The sequence below is a fragment of the Melitaea cinxia genome, chromosome 16 (assembly GCF_905220565.1).
Source record: "Melitaea cinxia chromosome 16, ilMelCinx1.1, whole genome shotgun sequence".
Classification (NCBI taxonomy): domain Eukaryota; kingdom Metazoa; phylum Arthropoda; class Insecta; order Lepidoptera; family Nymphalidae; genus Melitaea; species Melitaea cinxia.
Genome location: NC_059409.1, coordinates 16,435,459 through 16,453,812, shown reverse-complemented (window position 1 = coordinate 16,453,812; position 18,354 = coordinate 16,435,459). Strand labels below are relative to the sequence as shown.

The 18,354-nt window shown below is 33.5% G+C and overlaps 1 protein-coding gene across 1 annotated transcript; it reads right to left on the bottom strand.

The window, feature by feature from the left end:
- Positions 1–14,526: 14,526 nt before the first annotated feature.
- Positions 14,527–17,446, bottom strand: LOC123660779. Its single transcript, XM_045595814.1, has 2 exons — positions 17,330–17,446; positions 14,527–15,423 (listed from the first exon to the last, which is right to left on the bottom strand). Exons 1-2 carry the CDS (start codon positions 17,336–17,338, stop codon positions 14,539–14,541), a joined length of 894 nt encoding a protein of 297 aa, XP_045451770.1. The 5' UTR covers positions 17,339–17,446; the 3' UTR covers positions 14,527–14,538.
- Positions 17,447–18,354: the final 908 nt, after the last annotated feature.

Here is an 18,354-nt window from a genome sequence, read left to right as displayed (position 1 = left end):
TAACTCTCGTAGGGTTCAGCCTGCGTTTGCAATGTAAGCGGAAAAAATGTATTTATTTACGACATCACATTAGAAACCTCAAAAATAACAGTATTTCTCCACTATTTAATGGATGTTATTATACATATAAACCTTCCTCTTTAATCACTCTATCTACATAAAAAAACTGCATCAAAATCCGTTGCGTAGTTTTAAAGATTTAAGCACACATAGGGACATAGGGACAGAGAAAGCGACTTTGTTTTATACTATGTAGTGATGATGATAATGCGTTTTTACTTGACTATTTTTTCGTCGACCTACGTTGTATTATACCGCATAACTTTTTACTGGGTGTACCGATTTTGATGATTTTTAATTTAACCGAAAGCTGATATTTATCGTGTGGTCACATTTAAATTTCATCGAGATCTGACTGCAACTTTTTGAGTAATCTCTAATAACGCGTAGTTACTTGACTATTTTTTCGTCTCCCTACGTCGAATTACTTGTCGATGTAATTGAAGTCGGTTTTTTTCGTTTGCGAGCAAATACAATTATGTTTTTGAGGTTAAATTTCTTTTTGGGCGTTAGTGAAAAACGATGACAGTAAATTTTTACAATGCGCACGCACACCATCACAAAAAACCAACACCCTGAAGTTAGCTAGTCAACGAAGTAGAAGTTAGCAACGTGAAGTTAGCTAGCCAATGAAACATAACTTCTTACGTGCGTACATAAGCACACACACACACACACACACACACACACACACACACTTTTTTAAAACTTTATATAAATTTTTCTATGTTCTAGCGACGATAGCTATCTTTCAAAAGTAATCAACTCCAAATTGTTTGAACAAATCTTTTGAAAACAAATCGAATGACAAATTCCCAAAAATATTTTTCTATTTTTACCCCTGTTTATAAGGATAGCCTACATTTAACAAATAACTTAACAAATACCTTTCAAAGTTGTAGGAAAAGTTATGGAGAAGAAACTTAAATATTTTTTAATGACCTAAAGGGATAGTTACCGATTATATACGAGTAGGTAAGTATTTATATTAATAACATATTTTAAAGTTTGTATTTCACCAGAAAATGTAGCAGATGTAATGACTGGTGTAAAAATGGTAAGAAAATTATTTATATGAATAAATCAATTAAAAACAAAACCTCTTTTCTTACGAGGCTTAAAAAGTACGTTACAATCGCCACTTCAATATTTTTAAATTATATTTAGTTATAGATATTCTGAGGTTACCGCTATTCGAAGTGGAGACTGCTGAAAGGGATCTTACTCTATAATAATTGTATTTGCTCGCAAACGAAAAAAACCGACTTCAATTACATCGACAAGTAATTCGACGTAGGGAGACGAAAAAATAGTCAAGTAACTACGCGTTATTAGAGATTACTCAAAAAGTTGCAGTCAGATCTCGATGAAATTTAAATGTGACCACACGATAAATATCAGCTTTCGGTTAAATTAAAAATCATCAAAATCGGTACACCCAGTAAAAAGTTATGCGGTATAATACAACGTAGGTCGACGAAAAAATAGTCAAGTAAAAACGCATTATCATCATCACTACATAGTATAAAACAAAGTCGCTTTCTCTGTCCCTATGTCCCTATGTGTGCTTAAATCTTTAAAACTACGCAACGGATTTTGATGCAGTTTTTTTATGTAGATAGAGTGATTAAAGAGGAAGGTTTATATGTATAATAACATCCATTAAATAGTGGAGAAATACTGTTATTTTTGAGGTTTCTAATGTGATGTCGTAAATAAATACATTTTTTCCGCTTACATTGCAAACGCAGGCTGAACCCTACGAGAGTTATCAAAATAATGTACTAAGTATTGTACACATTAAAAAGGTCTACAGAAAACTCCGCTATGGTATATGTCTATCTCTTTTGGATATCCCACAATAACATTTTTTTGTCATTTACTTTATACGACAAATAATGGCTAATTTTCGAAGCGATTTTAACCAATACAGCATTAATCCTTGTCTAATTAAATACCTTAAATACATTGTTCATTTAATATAGATCTATATGGTCCTTTACAGCATATGATTTAAATTAATATTTTCGAAGATAATACAGATTTAAAAATTGCGGGACGTAGCGTTTGCGGTGGTTCCGGCCGGCCGGGGCGGGGCGGGAGCGTGCTATAAGTATAGTATAAAAATTGTGTTTGCTCGCAAACGAAAAAAAAACCGACTTCAATTACATCGACAAGTAATACAACGTAGATCGACGAAAAAATAGTCAAGCAACTACGCGTTATCAAAGATTACTCAAAAAGTAGTTATCAGATCTCGATAAAACTTATATGTGACCACATGATAAACATCAGCTTTCGATTAAATTAAAAATTATCAAAATCGATACACCCAGTAAAAAGTTATTACGGATTTTCGAGAGTTTCCCTCGATTTCTCTGGGATCCCATCATCAGATCCTGGTTTCCTTATCACGGAACCAAACTAGGGATATCCCTTTTCCAACAAAAAAAGAATTATCAAAATCGGTACATCCAGTAGAAAGTTATGCGGTATAATACAACGCAGGTCGACGAAAAAAGCGTCAAGTAAAAACGCATTATTAGATATAACTCGAAAAGTAGTTCTTAGATCTCAAATAAATTTAAATGGGACCAATTGGCACACACTACCTTTCGATTAAAACAAAATTTGTCGAAATCGGTCCACACGGTCAAAAGTTCTGATGTAACATACATAAAAAAAAAAAAAAAAAAAAAAAAAAATACAGTCGAATTGAGAACCTCCTCCTTTTTTGGAAGTCGGTTAACAAAATGAAAATATGAAATAAATTTTAAATATCCAATGAAACGATATTTTAATTATTTATCAAGTACTTAATTCATTTGTGGAAATTTGATTAGTTATCTTTATTTATTCAACGATGATGATGATTCAATATGATAGGTATTTATTTTTTTGTAAGACATTTTTTTACCTCTTTTTTTGACGTTATATATGTACACTTAACGAAGTTATTGCGAAATAAATTTTCATTTCATTTTATTTTGGAGGGATTATGCGAAATAAACTTTCATTTCATTTCATTTTGGATAGATTACTTCTCCGCGAAATTTTGTATATAAAATTCTCGTGTCACAATGTTAGTTACAATACTCCTCCAAAACGGCTGAATTGATTTTCATGAAATTTTGTGTGCATATCGGGTAGATCTGAGAATCGGCCAAAATCTATTTTTTATACCCCTAAGTCATAGGGTGGGGATTAAGGGGGTAAATAATATATATGGCAAAACAACGTTTGCGGGGTCAGTTAGCTTCTATATAAATATTGAAACATGAAAGTCCTATCTTTGTTGTGAAAGAGTGAAAATATGTTAATTATATATTGTAGTAAGTTTCTGAGGAGGATGTTTGTTACTTTCACGGAAAACTTTCTGTACTAATTGAAATTAAACTTGATACGTAGATGGCTGGCGGTCCAGAATAGCACAAGGGTACTTTTAATCCCGGCGTTTCCTCGGGATCGGAAATTAAGCAATTGAAATCGTGTGGCGCAAACAGTATCATTGTATAAGTATATCATATGTGAATAGACATTCAATTGCTCGTTACTAGGATGAAATCCAGTCCTATAGGATGGAACTACATAGCGTAGGTACGATCGTCCAGACCAGATAAGTATTTGTGTTATATGGCGTCTAACGCGATACCCTTATTTATGTATACTTATTTTTACTTATACGCGATTGTCATTTTGATAATTCCGATAATTTCGTATTATATTATTTTAATAAACATAGCGATGGCCGCGAAAGCTTATAATTATAATATTTATATTTAATATAATATTTTCATTTTGACAACGCGTTGGCGCAACGGTCACAGCCATGGATTGTGCCTGTTGCGCTGGCGGTTGCGGGTTTGATTACCGCACATAACATACAGTTTTGTATTGGCCATACAAATGTTTGCCGTGGTCTGAGCGTTTTTGCTCATGTATTCTTTGCGTTTCTGGACGCAAAAGTAAATCCTAGTAAACCGTTGAGTGTGAGGCGTTTATTAATATTTTTAAACACCTTCCAGGGGTTCTCGTGGACGGCGGCGGAAGACGGGCCGCTCCGCACCTAAACTCCTTAGTTATGCGGAAGAAAGCTAGTCGAAGACCCAGCTTTACGGTAGCGGGTGCTCCTAATCCTCTGCAGATAGAGAAGAGCGGTCGGGTAGCTCTTCCAATGGGGCTGCTAGGCCAACATCGGAGCGTTGTGGTTGTATGCGCAAGTAATCCCATGGCGTCTTATGACGTCGCCGTCGGCTTCACTGGGTTTTGGTAGATATTCCGGTCTGTTGCATTGACGTGCGATAATGGCCTAAGAAACCTTTAGTATACCTTTAAAACATAATTATCAGAAAGTTCAATACAATACATTACAGAGATCGTTGGTTTCATCAAGATTATTTTTGAAAATTTTAGCAGTCTTATAATTCTAGCTCACTCGCTCAGTACATTTATGACACACTATTGCAATATCGGGTCAATGTCCTCCAAAAATACTTGTATAATATTATTAATTAAACTGGTTCCATTAATGATTTTAATTTAATGTGATAAATTAATGTTCTAATGGTAGGGATTCATATTTAGAAACAAGTTTAAATTATTCTTAAAATACAAATTGCATATTAATTTTTTTCATATATGTATTTTTGAATTAATAATGATTAATTACTTCTATTTTTTATACCTCTTGGGAAGTCAACACACGTACGGTGCACTTGATGGTAACCGATTACCGTAGTACAAGAAACGCCGCATGGACCTTGCAAACCTTTCCACTGACCCCCCAAAGAATCCCTGGTCCCTCTGGTCAACTTACTCACCACATCTGTGAGTGAGTGCTGACGCTACTCCTACATTGCCCAGGAAATGACTTCTTCTTCGAGTGAGCTGATGGTATCACTGTGCAAACGCACGGCTAATAATTAAATGTTTTATTTAATTTACTTACGAGATAATTAAATAATTTAATAAAGTTAATAACAGATGTATACATGAAAAAAGACTACAAAAAAATCATAAGCATTAAAGAATGTTTAATGTTATTTTCGTTTAATTCCTTAAAACATACTTTTAAAAGATATCAAAGTTGGTGATCATCGGAGCAGAATAGAAATTATTAAAAGCGGAATTTACAAAGGAAACACTATTGTAATAATTTTTTTATCTGTTTCATTATCAGTAATGAGGTAATAATTTATTGTTTTAATCTGTGGCATGACTAGTTGTTTCAACTTCTTTTTGTGTTATTATAAAAAGTTTATACTACCTTCATAAATGAAATAAGAATTTTAAAAAGGTTGATTAAAAGAACGCCGTGTTGACGCAACGGTCACAACACTGGTTTGTGGCTGTTGCGCTGGCGTTTGCGGGTTCGATCCCCGCACATGACAAACGTTTGTATTTTCCATGCAGATGTTTGCCGTGGTCTGGGTGTATGTGCAGACCTTGTGGGTCTCCCCACCGTGCTTGTTACGCCGCCGTGTCGTGCACGTTAAGCCGTCGGTCCCGGTTGTTATCATATACACCTGATAGCGATCGTTACTCATAGTAGGGAATATATCCGCCAACCTGCGTTGGAGCAGAGTGGTTGATTAAGTTCTGATCCTCCTTCTACATGGGGAAAGAGACCTATGCCCATCAGTGGGATATTACAGGCTGAAGCGATTGAAAGAAGTATTTGTCAGATCTTGATTCAATTTAAACGGCACCACATGAACATCTTTTTTGTAATTTTTGCTCAAATATTATTAACAATGTGAAGCTGTAATCATTCTATTATATATTTATTGCTTAAAGTTACCATTGTTTTCTTTATTATTATATTACTTGTTACGTATTTTTATTTATATATTTACTTCTTTTTTATCTCAATATCAAAAACAACTTTATTCAAACAGACTTCAAAAGCACTTTCGAATCGGCGCAAGCCGAACTAGGGATGTAATCAATTGTGAATTTATGGAATAGGCGGCCTTATAATTGTGTTTGCAGGCAAACGAAGAAAAACCGACTTCAATTATATCGACATGTAATACAACGTAGTTAGACGAAAAAATAGTCAAGTAAATACGCATTATCAAAGATTACTCCAAAAGTTGTAATCAGATCTCAATGAAATTTAAATGTGACCACATGATAAACATTAGCTTTCGATTAAATTAAAAATCATTAAAATCAGTACACCCAGTAATTCCCCCTCGATTTCTTCCCCTATGCGGATTTTCGAGATTTTTCCTCGATTTCTCTGGGATACCATCATCAGATCCTGATTTCCTTATCACGGTACCAAACAAGGGATATCTCCTTTCTAACAAAAAAATAATTACCAAAATCGGTTCATAAACGACGGAGTTATCCCCGAACATACATAAAAAAATATATATATACGGTCGAATTGAGTAACCTCCTCCTTTTTTGAAGTCGGTTAAAAAAAAGTTCAGCCTGAAATTTCGGGGCGCCAGACTCTATAGGCCCGACGCGGTTTATCTTAAAATAACTTAACTTAGCGGCCAGTGCCTTCCCAAAAGTTATTAATTTTTTATAGAAACTGTAGTAACAGCTGTTCTAACACAGCGGTAGCTATCATATACATGAGACAAGTCCACAGACTAAATTTACGTCACACTTGATTTAACAGTATGAAAAAAATTGTATGATTAATATACAAACTTTTATTATGAGTTATCACTCAGGCTACAAAAAAATAAATCTTAAAAAAGAAAAAAATTAGTTAAATAAAATGCAGTTTTATTCCTCTAGCCCTAAGTTTTCCCCCACATTAGACAAGGTTAAGAGAGCCGCGTGCCCGTTGCAGTTCTTTTCAAGGACATTGCGTTCGAAATATGTACGTTATATAATTTTAGTACTTTCTCAAATTAATACGGTTTCACTCGAGTGAAAAAACGTGCGCCCAGCTAAACGTAAGTAAAACAATTTTATTACAAGCTATGTCTTGTGATTTATCCGTATTAGCTTGGACCCGGTTTTTGAAATAAAACTTCTATATGCACGCTTGAGTTATTGAGTAAGCTAGTGAATGCGTGACGGAGCGTTACGAAAAGTGTTATCAGGCGAGGCGAACGGAAGTTAAGAGGAAAAGATAAGTTAGATGGAGCTTATATTATATACTAACTGACCCCGCAAACGTTGTTTTGCCATATATGTTATTAGCCCCATTAACCACCCCCCCCCTTATAATTTAGAGATATGGAAAATAGATGTTTTCCGATTCTCAGACCTACCCGATATGCACACAAAATTTCATAAAAATCGGTCCAGCCGTTTCAGAGGAGTATAGTTACTAACATTGTGACACGAGAATTTTATATAGTTATATAAGATTTAAAACAGTTATTGCCGAGTTTCTGGTACTTCCGGTAGATTCACTTTTAAAAATAATTAAAATGTTAATTATAAGTTGCCTGTTTGAATAATGCAAGTAGTAATAGTTATTTAGATAGTGAGATGATGCTTATATTTACTTAAAAGAGATAAAATAAATAATATTAATTACCTGACATTAGCTTTGGACTAAATAAATAAATATATGTGTATCTGTTGTATTTGAAATATTTGTCAGCTAATAATTAATAAATAAATTACCAAAAAAATAAATATTTTTACTGAACAGCTGTGGATAAAAATAATAAGTCTCATTCGGTGACGTTATCCTGTACAAATCTAAAATAAAAATTCAACATTATAAAACGATATATAGCGTGCACAAATTATTATTTATTATCTTTAAGTAATTATTATATGTAAAGGTAATTATATTAAATGCATTACATTATTGTCGAAACTACAAATTATCTCCTTCCTCCTAAACAGTCTTCCTTCCTGAAAAAAAAATGCAATAATCATTTCAATGCCTACGCAAATTTAATTGTTAGTTAAAAATTTAAATATGAAATAACCGGTAACATTAATCAGGTCTGTCGAAATATCGTTTGTTAGTTTTACGTTTAACTAACTTAAAAATGGAAGAGGTTTTCAATTTCACTGTATTTTTTATCTGTATTAACTTATAACTTTTTACGGGTGTATCGATTTTGATGTTTTTTTTTTTTCGAAAGCCTGTTATGATTCTCGTGTGTTGAAGTTTTATCCCCAGTAATGCGAATTCTACTGTAGGTACTTGGTTCTTAATTTACATCGGTAAATTGATATCTTTTTTTGTTTGAGAACAACACACAATAAATATTTATTACAGTCTGTACCCGCATTTTTGTTCGATTTTATTTCGAGATTATTCATTTTTAATTTAATTTTTTTCCATCCACGGATGGCGGGATAACCATCCAACTACTGGCTTTGAAATACACAGGGTGAAGACGGGCAGGAGCGTCTTCGGTGCAATAAAGCTAGCCCTGCGGTCACCATCCCGCCTGCCCAGCATGGTGATTATGGGCAAAACACATTTTTATCTTCATTATCGAATAGATCTTAAAATAAGTATATACAGACTGAATATTAAGTTAGTAAAAAAAAGCCTATTAAGGTAGAAAGGCTTGCGAATTTTAATGCGTATTTGAACCAGTTTAAAACGGACCTGTAACCGGAATAGTATTAACACACTGGTAAGTGCATGGAAACGCATATCGTCTACATTCCGTTTAGTTCCATGGTTCATTGTCATAACGCGACCACTTCGTGACACAATCTGCACGAAACAAGGCTTTAAGTGTAAGCTCAAACAATCATGCTTCATGGTTGAATGCCCTGTGAAACATTTAGCACCTAACGCAGAGAGATGGTTAGTTTTTGATGTTGCCTTATTGAAACAGATTGTGCTTTGTCTTTAAGGGCTATTGAAATATTAATAAAATACTAATAAATTCGTGTTATTTTTTTTTTTTGGAATGTAAAAGAAACAGCGTTCAATGCACGGATAGTATCTATGGAGAGGTGACTATTTTCATTACCTAAAAATTATTATCTTGTTGTAGTTTGGAGTAGGTTTTATTTGACTTTGACATCACTTTATTTCAATTTATATTTCTGAAGGATAGCAATACTTATAAAATATATAAATCTGATTCTGTTTAATAATAAAATTCATTTCATTTCAAATGGGTACCTTAGCACACGTAAAACTATTATAATATTTATGAATATATATTATATGCCTATGAAATATATTTTATGCCTATGAAATATAAAAAGTTCACCTATAAATCCTTTTGTTTTTTAATTTTCTTGATTTCTATTTTTAAAATATCTTTTTATAAATCATAGAAAAGTTCCAGAAATAAAAATTCTCGTCAACCAGTATTAAATATTTACTTTGAAAAAAATTTTAGTTGAAAAACAATGAATTTATTTACATCACAAATAATTGCGACATAAAATACGCGTGTAAATTTGATCTAATTAGACCTAGGGTGTTTTATCGCATCGGCGGTGTGCGTTACAGTCTGAAATATTGGGTGACACGAGAACTATTGCGACAATCTGAAAGACAAGATGCGTGTAATAAGAGACGACAGTTTGATTGACCATGTGTTTATTGCGAAAATCTTAATATAAATTAACATTCCATCTATTATGCACAATATAAATTATAAATAATTACTTTGTAAGTTAAGATATATTTATTATAAATAGGAAACATTACGAAATATTCAATTACATTTTTAACAGTAAGGCAATTTTATCACATCGCGGGTTTTGGGAGGTTACACTCTCGCTGACTTATCTATTCTGACGTTCTTCGACGAAAAAGACGTAAACCAAAAAAAAATTACTTTCAGTTCCAAGTTTTAAACACAAACAATATTATTCTAAATTTTATAGAATAGAATATTCTTAAGAAGTATGAAAACTTAAAAGGACAGTAAGTAACAATTTTTTAAATTATTAATTATTTGAAATTTGTTTTCCACTTAACGATTGAATGACGTAGGAAACGTCAAAATACTTTAGAAAAAAATTAAACAATATAATAATTAATGCATTTTACAATTGTAAAGATTGTTAAAATAACTTTGAAAAAACGAACGAAAGCATCGTTTGTGCTTTTCTAAAAAAAGGCGTTTTCTCACAAAATATATTTTACACGTAATGGCTTTTTAGTCTAAGAACAGCAATATTATAAATTGAACATATTGAAACTGCGTTTCGAGAATATGTAACCAAATAAATTATCAACAATTTTTTTTGTATGTAAATACTTTTTATATAAATAAATAGTGATAAGGCATTAAGTGAGGTGTACCTGGCACAGACAGAAAATTCTGTAACTTAAATTGGCAACCGCGTTATATCTAACAATCTCAATAATTATTTTACTATTTTTTATCTAAGTACGTTTAAATTAACTATTTTGAGTGTGTTTTAAAATAATACTATAGTCGACAGTTCTTTTGTAATTTATTTTTATTTAATTATTTGGCTACAATATTTATACTCTTGACATAAAAATAAATATTTGTCTATGTCATGTGAACTAGAGAGTACACGATGAATATATAACAGTGCTATGAATATCTTCGTTGATCTTTGAAGGTTGAAGAAATAGTATTTAGTTCCAATAAAATAAGTTGATGTTTAAAACAAAGTACTCCTATATGCTTAATATTATTTCAGAACACACCCGTAATATTTTATTTGTTAAGGCAGTTTAAGACAATAACATCAACACAAATTTTATTTTACTAAGTATTATATAAATTGTCATCGGTTTGTCATTATCGTTGAAAAGGTAAACATTATATATAAAGACACAATTATTTATTCACATTTGTAATATATGGTAATCTGTATTTTGGTTTAATGGGAGGTTTTACGCTAAATGAAGGATAAATAACGCCGAGTACAGGTATTTAAAAAAAAAAAGTATTTTTTTTTGTACTTATTTAAAAAACACTGAATAAAAATTATATTTATTAATAGTGACAACATCATATTTTTATTAAAAGGAATTGTCATAATGCGATTGTCATGTATATGACTAGATGTTTACGTCCGTGGTACCTCCATCATAAAATTCCGAAGTAAAATCTCCCATCAAAATCAAAACAAAGACGTTATTACTATTAATACGATGACTAAATTGTGCAGTAATATTACGTACTTTTTTATAATAAGGCACATACTATTGACACTAATTTCTATATTTGAACACGTATTAATCTACAATAAATTCTACTATAGATATAATTAAGTTATATATTATATTTTTAAGTACATTGTAAAATTCTATCTCAGTACTAAGTGCAAAGCCATGTTTCTATAGAAGCTTGTTACAGATAAAAAAATATTATAAAAACATCGCTTACGATTAAAATATGTAAATTTTAATATAAAAAAGATAAGTACATCGGGAAATGCATTTGATTAAATTTAAATAAAAACATTAAATAATTTAAATATCCCCTTTTTAAATATTCTCCTAAACAGTCCTGCTGTGTCGCCGTTTACATAATTTAAAAGTTTTCGGTTCCTTAAAAAACAAAAAAAATGTTCCTAAATACAATCCAAATTTCCGATAAGCTCTTTTAACATCTTGAATCATCATTAATTAATCATTACTCAACTTCGTCGTTTAACGACTAATAATAAGTTTTCATATCGACGGGTGCAAAGTAAAAAAAGTTAACTAAAATTTTGAGATTTTTTTTTTATTGCAGTAACTAACTAAAAACTTTATATTTTACAACATGGCTAAATAAAAAATACAAATATCACCTCATTTCTTGTACTTTTGTCAAGTAAAAGAAGACAACTACTGCTGTTTTGTAAAATTACACGACGTACATGCGTTCAACTACCACCTGCAGGCCTAGCATGCGCGCCACGACAAAATTTTGTCTACCCCTTTTCTCGTATTATCTCTCTATGTCTACAGTAGCTAACATGCGTGCACCCGATACTCTTCTCGTTACGTCAAGAAGAGATAATCATTAAATTTTAGTGATCTGTGATATTTATCTCTACGGAAGCTAACATGACATCGTAATTTTGTCGAATTTTGTCGTTTTAGGAAGAGAAACTTCTCGTCTTCAATATTATCGACGAGAAAGACGATAAATAAAAAATAAATAAAACCGGGTGCCTATTTTTTGTATACCATGGCGTTTCCCTATTATAATTATATAATTTCGGTATACGAAGAGCGGGAAATGCGAAAAGTCGAGTGAAGTGTGCCATATAATGACACAAAAAACGTATTTGCGCCCTGTTGCTTCTTATTCTAAATAATAATAATAATAATACTTTATTTCAGACAAAGTATAAGTCCATATTGGGTTAGTACAACAAGACAAGACAACATTCAGAATAAAAAACAAAACAAAATTATATTAAAAAAATCAATAAATAAAATAAAATTAAATAGAATAAAAGTAAAATCAATAATCAAAAAAAAAATATTCAAAAATTCAAAAAATTTTAAAAATTAAAAAAAAAAAAACAATGCGTGATAGAATTACAATTATCTAATGTGCGACAAGATATAAAGCACAACACGAGCATATTGTTTTACATATATAATTAAATTCATTTACTTACGCCGTTTTATTTTCCATATTAGATTTTTTAAATTAGATATACACTTTTTATCTTAGCCAAAAGGCCGAGAACATTGTTAAATAAAACATGTGTCACTCGTTTGAAATTATACAAACGTTGGCTCATCCCGGTTTGGCACGATTGGTCAATAACCTTGTAAATTCAACTTTACGACATAAGAAATAAGAATGATATTCAGTTGTGATTATGGTTGATAATGTTTCTCTACTCGACAAGGCGAAGTCTTCGGAAGAGAATTTTGTCTCTCGTAGTGCGCATGTTAGGGTAATCGAGAAAATACTCGATGTAGACATTATCTCTCTCTCTCGTCAAGAGATATCTCGTTGTATGCATGCTAGGCCGGCTGGCCGCTTTTACGCAGTCCGCACGGGGGGCGCACGTTCATTCCTATTGTGTCATCAGTCAGATGTCATGTTCTTCGCCGGCCGGCAACAATGTTTGTTTGTTTTGGTATTTTACGTATTAAGGTTTGTGTGAAAGTGTTATCATAATAATAAACCATTTGAATAGATCACAATAGACATGGAAATACGTTTTTGGAAATTTTTGGAATTGGAAAAGTCATACTTATAAATATATGAAACATCTTTATTAAACCCAGATTTATTAATTCCTATGTAGAAACGACCAAGTGGTAGTTAACTCAGTTGTCATATTTTTAAGCACAATGTAGAGGCAGACAACTGCAATATCTCGTAAATTAAACATAATTAGAAGAAATGAAATATACAATTGTTTGTCTTTCTAAAAAATATAGCAGTGATGAAAATTTCAACAAATTTGGTTTGAAATTGACAAAATAGGAGCACTTTTTCCTATTTTGCGCTCTCCTGAAAAGTTGCTGTTTTGTATATAACTCTTTTTACTTTGCACCCGTCGATATAGGTATGTCAGAATGGCTATGTCAGTGGATTGTATTTTGAAATATATTCAAAATGGAAAAATAATAATAATCATTTAACATCTACCGTATACGAAATGCTACTTTAGATCACCTCATCAAAATCGATCTAATAGTATTAATGTATGTAGTGAAAGTATTTCTTAATTTAATACAAATAACGAGCCGGCAGTTGATTACGATTAATTGCAGCGATCGAAGTAATTGTCGCAATCATTTACAATACAGAAAAACAATAATAAGTCGACGTAAAGTAAATGTCGGCTGTATAATAATAATTAACATATCTTATTATAAATTCAGTCAGAAATAATTTTAGAAAATGACTTGAACAATAGAACATAACACGTTATTTACACACTTTGTCACAACGGTGATAGCGTATACGGGAATGATGGAGAAAGCAAAATAAATGGGAAAATGCGAGTGAATCAAACTAAATTTCAACTATCGCCTATCGCGTCCCGCGATATTCCCACGGTGTCGATTGGAACCTCATAAGGTGCTACGTGTGACAGACTATTAGCTACACTATATTGCGGGAAAGCGCTACAAAAAATCTATAACCTTTTTTTTCAGTCGCCTGTAATAATCGAACAATAGGAAGAAATTGTCTTACTCACGTCGACCCGCGTCGTGTATCGCCTGCTTTCCAGCGCGGAGGTACGAGATAATTATTCTTACGGATAACCATCATTTGCATTGTTCGCGCTCTGGAGAAAATTAATCGTTCCACATTCGATCGAATTGTGAAATTAATCGACATGAGATATTGCTCCGTTCGAACTCTCGATGTAAGATTTTTTGACCGTTACCTAAATTTATCGATAGACGATTGTCTGGCGTACAAAGCGGTTGTATTACCTGCAGTCACTCCGTTACACTATCCACCAGATGACGCGTTATACACAACGTATGAACCGGCTGTCGGACACACTCAACGCTCACGGTTCCGCTCGCTAGCGATCTTGATTTACGACACAAATTTGGCGTCACACGCCCTAATATTATGCATTTATTCCGTTATTTTTTAGCTTAGGTTAGGTTTAGGCCGCTCCAGCTTCTTGCTTCTGTTGTATAATAGACTCCCATTGCGCTATGAGGCGTGTCGAACTCGGTGCCAGGAACTCTTGGCCGGGCCCGAGGTCACATAGTTCCGCCAATGATTTGGCCGGTTTTAAACTACCCAAGGATTCGTGTCCGGAACTATTTCTTGGAGATGGAGATCTTAGGTCTTCATTAAGGGCCTCGTATAATTCACCTATAGATTTAGTAGCTTTCAATTTCCCAGGCATAGGAATTTCCTCATCCTCCGACTCTGAAGTAGTCTCATTGTCACTCAACTCAATATCGAACGGTTTTTGTTTCTTCCTCATTTTCTTTAGTTCGTGCTCCCTATCTTTCATTTCTCTTAGTTCCTTCTGAATTTTCTCTTCTACAGGTACATAGCCTTTACGTACAGGCTTTCCTTCAGGAGTACGGTTGATCACAGCTGGATCCGGAGCAACGAGGGGCGCAACGGTGACCGAAGTGAGTGCAAGTGGAGCTGCTATTGCAGCGGGAGGCGTCGTTGAAACAGGTGATGAGGCTGGTAACTTGCCCTTATTAGCTATAAACCTTTGCATTATTCCTTTAGTTCCAGTTTGTGGTGTGAATCGGCGAGTGTAGCCGTTCGTGTTTAAAACCGTTGGTGTCGGCGGCGGAGAGGGTGCGATGGGCCCAAGAAGATGCGACGTTGAGACCGCTCTGTTGAGAGTTTTTGATTTTTCAGTATTTCCATTGACATGCCCATTCTGACTACTCATGTCAAGCGTTGATTCGGACATGAGTCTATTAATTCTAAAGTGACCCTCTTTGAACTCACGCTCCCTCTCCGTTACTTCTATGATCTCCCGTTGGATTCTCGAAAGCGGATCCTCTTTCAGCATTGACTGCAAAAACGAAAACTCAATTACTGTATAAGATCGTATTAATCAGATTGACAACATCTCCGCGAACGTGACTCTAACCTAGTTAAGCAATGTCGCCAAGTATGTAACATTTTTATACACGTTGTCTGGGTCTTTATCGATAGCGGCGTACTGGTTGTAGTGACCTTACGATGTGACACACATGAGAAGTATTATGCGACTCTCAATCGCACGGCTTATATAACTTTAGAAACGAAACTTACTTATTTTTAATGAATGTCTGTACAAAGCAATAAAAATCGTAAGCGGTAAAAACGAGTGCTTAACATTGAAATAATGAGTCATCATAATGTTAATCATGAAATCGTGTCGTTTTCTTTTCTAGAACAAATAATGTTTAATAAAAAAATATTATGAAATATTTATTATTCTGTTAATTATCATGAAAAGGAGACACAACACGACTGTTTTATCAAGACCACTTTCATATAATAAAAAAAAATATTATAACCAACTTTAAAAACAAGACGAAATATATTCTGGAAATATAGGATTAGCTTTATGATTTACTAATGATAACATTGTGTTCCAAGGTTATTGTGTGTTGATTTTTTTTTGTGTTTATGAAATCTGTGTTCTTCCTTACTTCAGCTCTAAGTATATAGAAAAAAAAGTGCTGGTGGGTACCTATCTAGCTACTGAATATAAATATAGTAAAGTAGGTACTAGTATTTATTTAAGACGTTTTAAGTATTTAAGTGATAACAGATTAGATACAGTAACAACCTTAACCCGTATTATTTATTTCATATGTAAGTAAACGGTTTTCCTTGTCTATGGTTTTATAATAATATTTAGTAAGTAAAAAATTATCAACTCGAAATTTTGAATAACCTTGTCACTAGCCGTAGTTTTACTTGTATAGATAGGTACGTGATAAATGTTTTATGGGACAGTATGTAATCAATAAGAAACTTTATACGGTAAATCTCAAAGGTAATCTGTAAGTATGTCTGTTCGTTACGTTTTAATATCTGCCTTGCCTCAAGCCTCCGAACCAGTTTAGATTAATTTTGGTACGGATAATTCTGACTCTGCAAAAGGGCATAGGCTGCCCTTTTTGCGAAAACAAAACCTTTACGTAGTTTCAAAGTGGTTCATTCATGAATAATACAAAATAATACTTCTACGTTAGGAAGCGTAATTAATCAGTTTTACATATTGTTTTCTAATGTTTACGCGAATTTTACTCATTTAATAAAACACTTTTTTCGGATTTTATCGCGGTTTATTGTTAACTTTTGATTCCCGACGTTTCGGATACTTTACAGCAACCAGTCCTCCCGTGACCATGGTTGCTGTAAAGTATCCGAAACGTCGGGAATCAAAAGTTAACAATAAACCGCGATAAAATCCGAAAAAAGTGTTTTATTAAATAATCAGTTTTAGTTGCTAAGCGGTCTTGATAAATTTAATGAAAACAATCAATAGTCACGTTATTATCGTCATTAATACTTGGAAGAGATAAGTATCCATTATTTTTTATTACAAGAGCTATTCGATCGCAAAATAAAAAACGGAATAATATCGAAGATAATGTATCGCCGCGCTGCCTTATCAGATGTATAACAGTACACGGTTAATCTCTGCGGATGCGATGCGAGCGAGCGCCACATAACTTAAGACCTCGTAATAAAGCTTTCTACTGTCTGGACCCGGCACACATTCCAAAACTTGCACAATTATAAGTCGTACGAAAGTGCAATTAAATCGGACGCACGAGCGGCGTTCTACTACCACGCATACGCTATGGGGCATGGACCATATCCCGAGGCGACGACCTACGAACTCGCGATTAGAATCGCAGGACCAAGAAACATGAGCGTACACTCTCAAACAATACACTCCAGACGACGGTGATACTCACTTCGCCCATGGTGAAACACAAAGTGCAATCCGATATGAGTTGGATGGAAGTAAAAAGTTCGGCACTAAACTTCACAGTACACACATCACGGCACCGACACCTGCCACGGTTGCGGAACGATTGACGAAGCGAGTCGACGCGTCGGCGGCCGGTCGCGGGCTAACGTCCTCTGGCCGTCGGTCGTATCACCTCGCGTATGCTTAATTGGAGCGAGTGAGAGGGCGATTGTTACCTGTAGAAAAAAGAAAGAAAGGGACATACACCTGGTCTAGCGCTGCAATACCGACGCGTACTGTTTTACTGATGTTAAATTTTTGACGCCAGTTTGAAACTCGAGCGCGGATTTCCGCGCCAATGAATTTGGAGGGGCTCGTGTCTGGAAGACAGGAAGAGGGCTGTTTCGGGATAATTAATTTTCAAATAAAACATGCGTACTGGGAATGTTTTATTTCCATGTTTATAAACATAAGTAAATAACACAGTGACACTACAGATTTCTTAGAGATTTTATATTCGAAATTTCCAATTCTTCCTTGACTGGACTATTCGGACTTGATTGCTCCACAGCATTCGCGATTATAAAATTTCGACTCAGTCGCCAGAAAATATATTTGAAGCTAAAACTTAAAGGAATTTAAAAGTTAAAGACAAAGGTGTGTGGGTTTAGTGGTGCTGTATTCCATGCAAGATACGAATAAATTTGTAATAAAACAAAGTTCATAGAGTAACATCGGAGTTTCTTGCCAATTTTTATTTGAAGAACCTACAAAAAAAAAAAAAAAACTGGAAAATCGGTGATAGCTTCTTATTGGTGGAATTAATTAAAAAAATACAATTTAAATTTGGAACATGACGATTCAAGTGTTTCTGAAGCCTACTTGAATAAGATAATTCTTGATTTTACCTGACCATATCTATTACCACAAATGTTTCATTGAAAAGTTTTTTTTATGCAATGAGATACCTTAAAAAAATTAATTACTTGTTAGCGTAATATAAATTTAACCCTACCCTACTTCTAATTG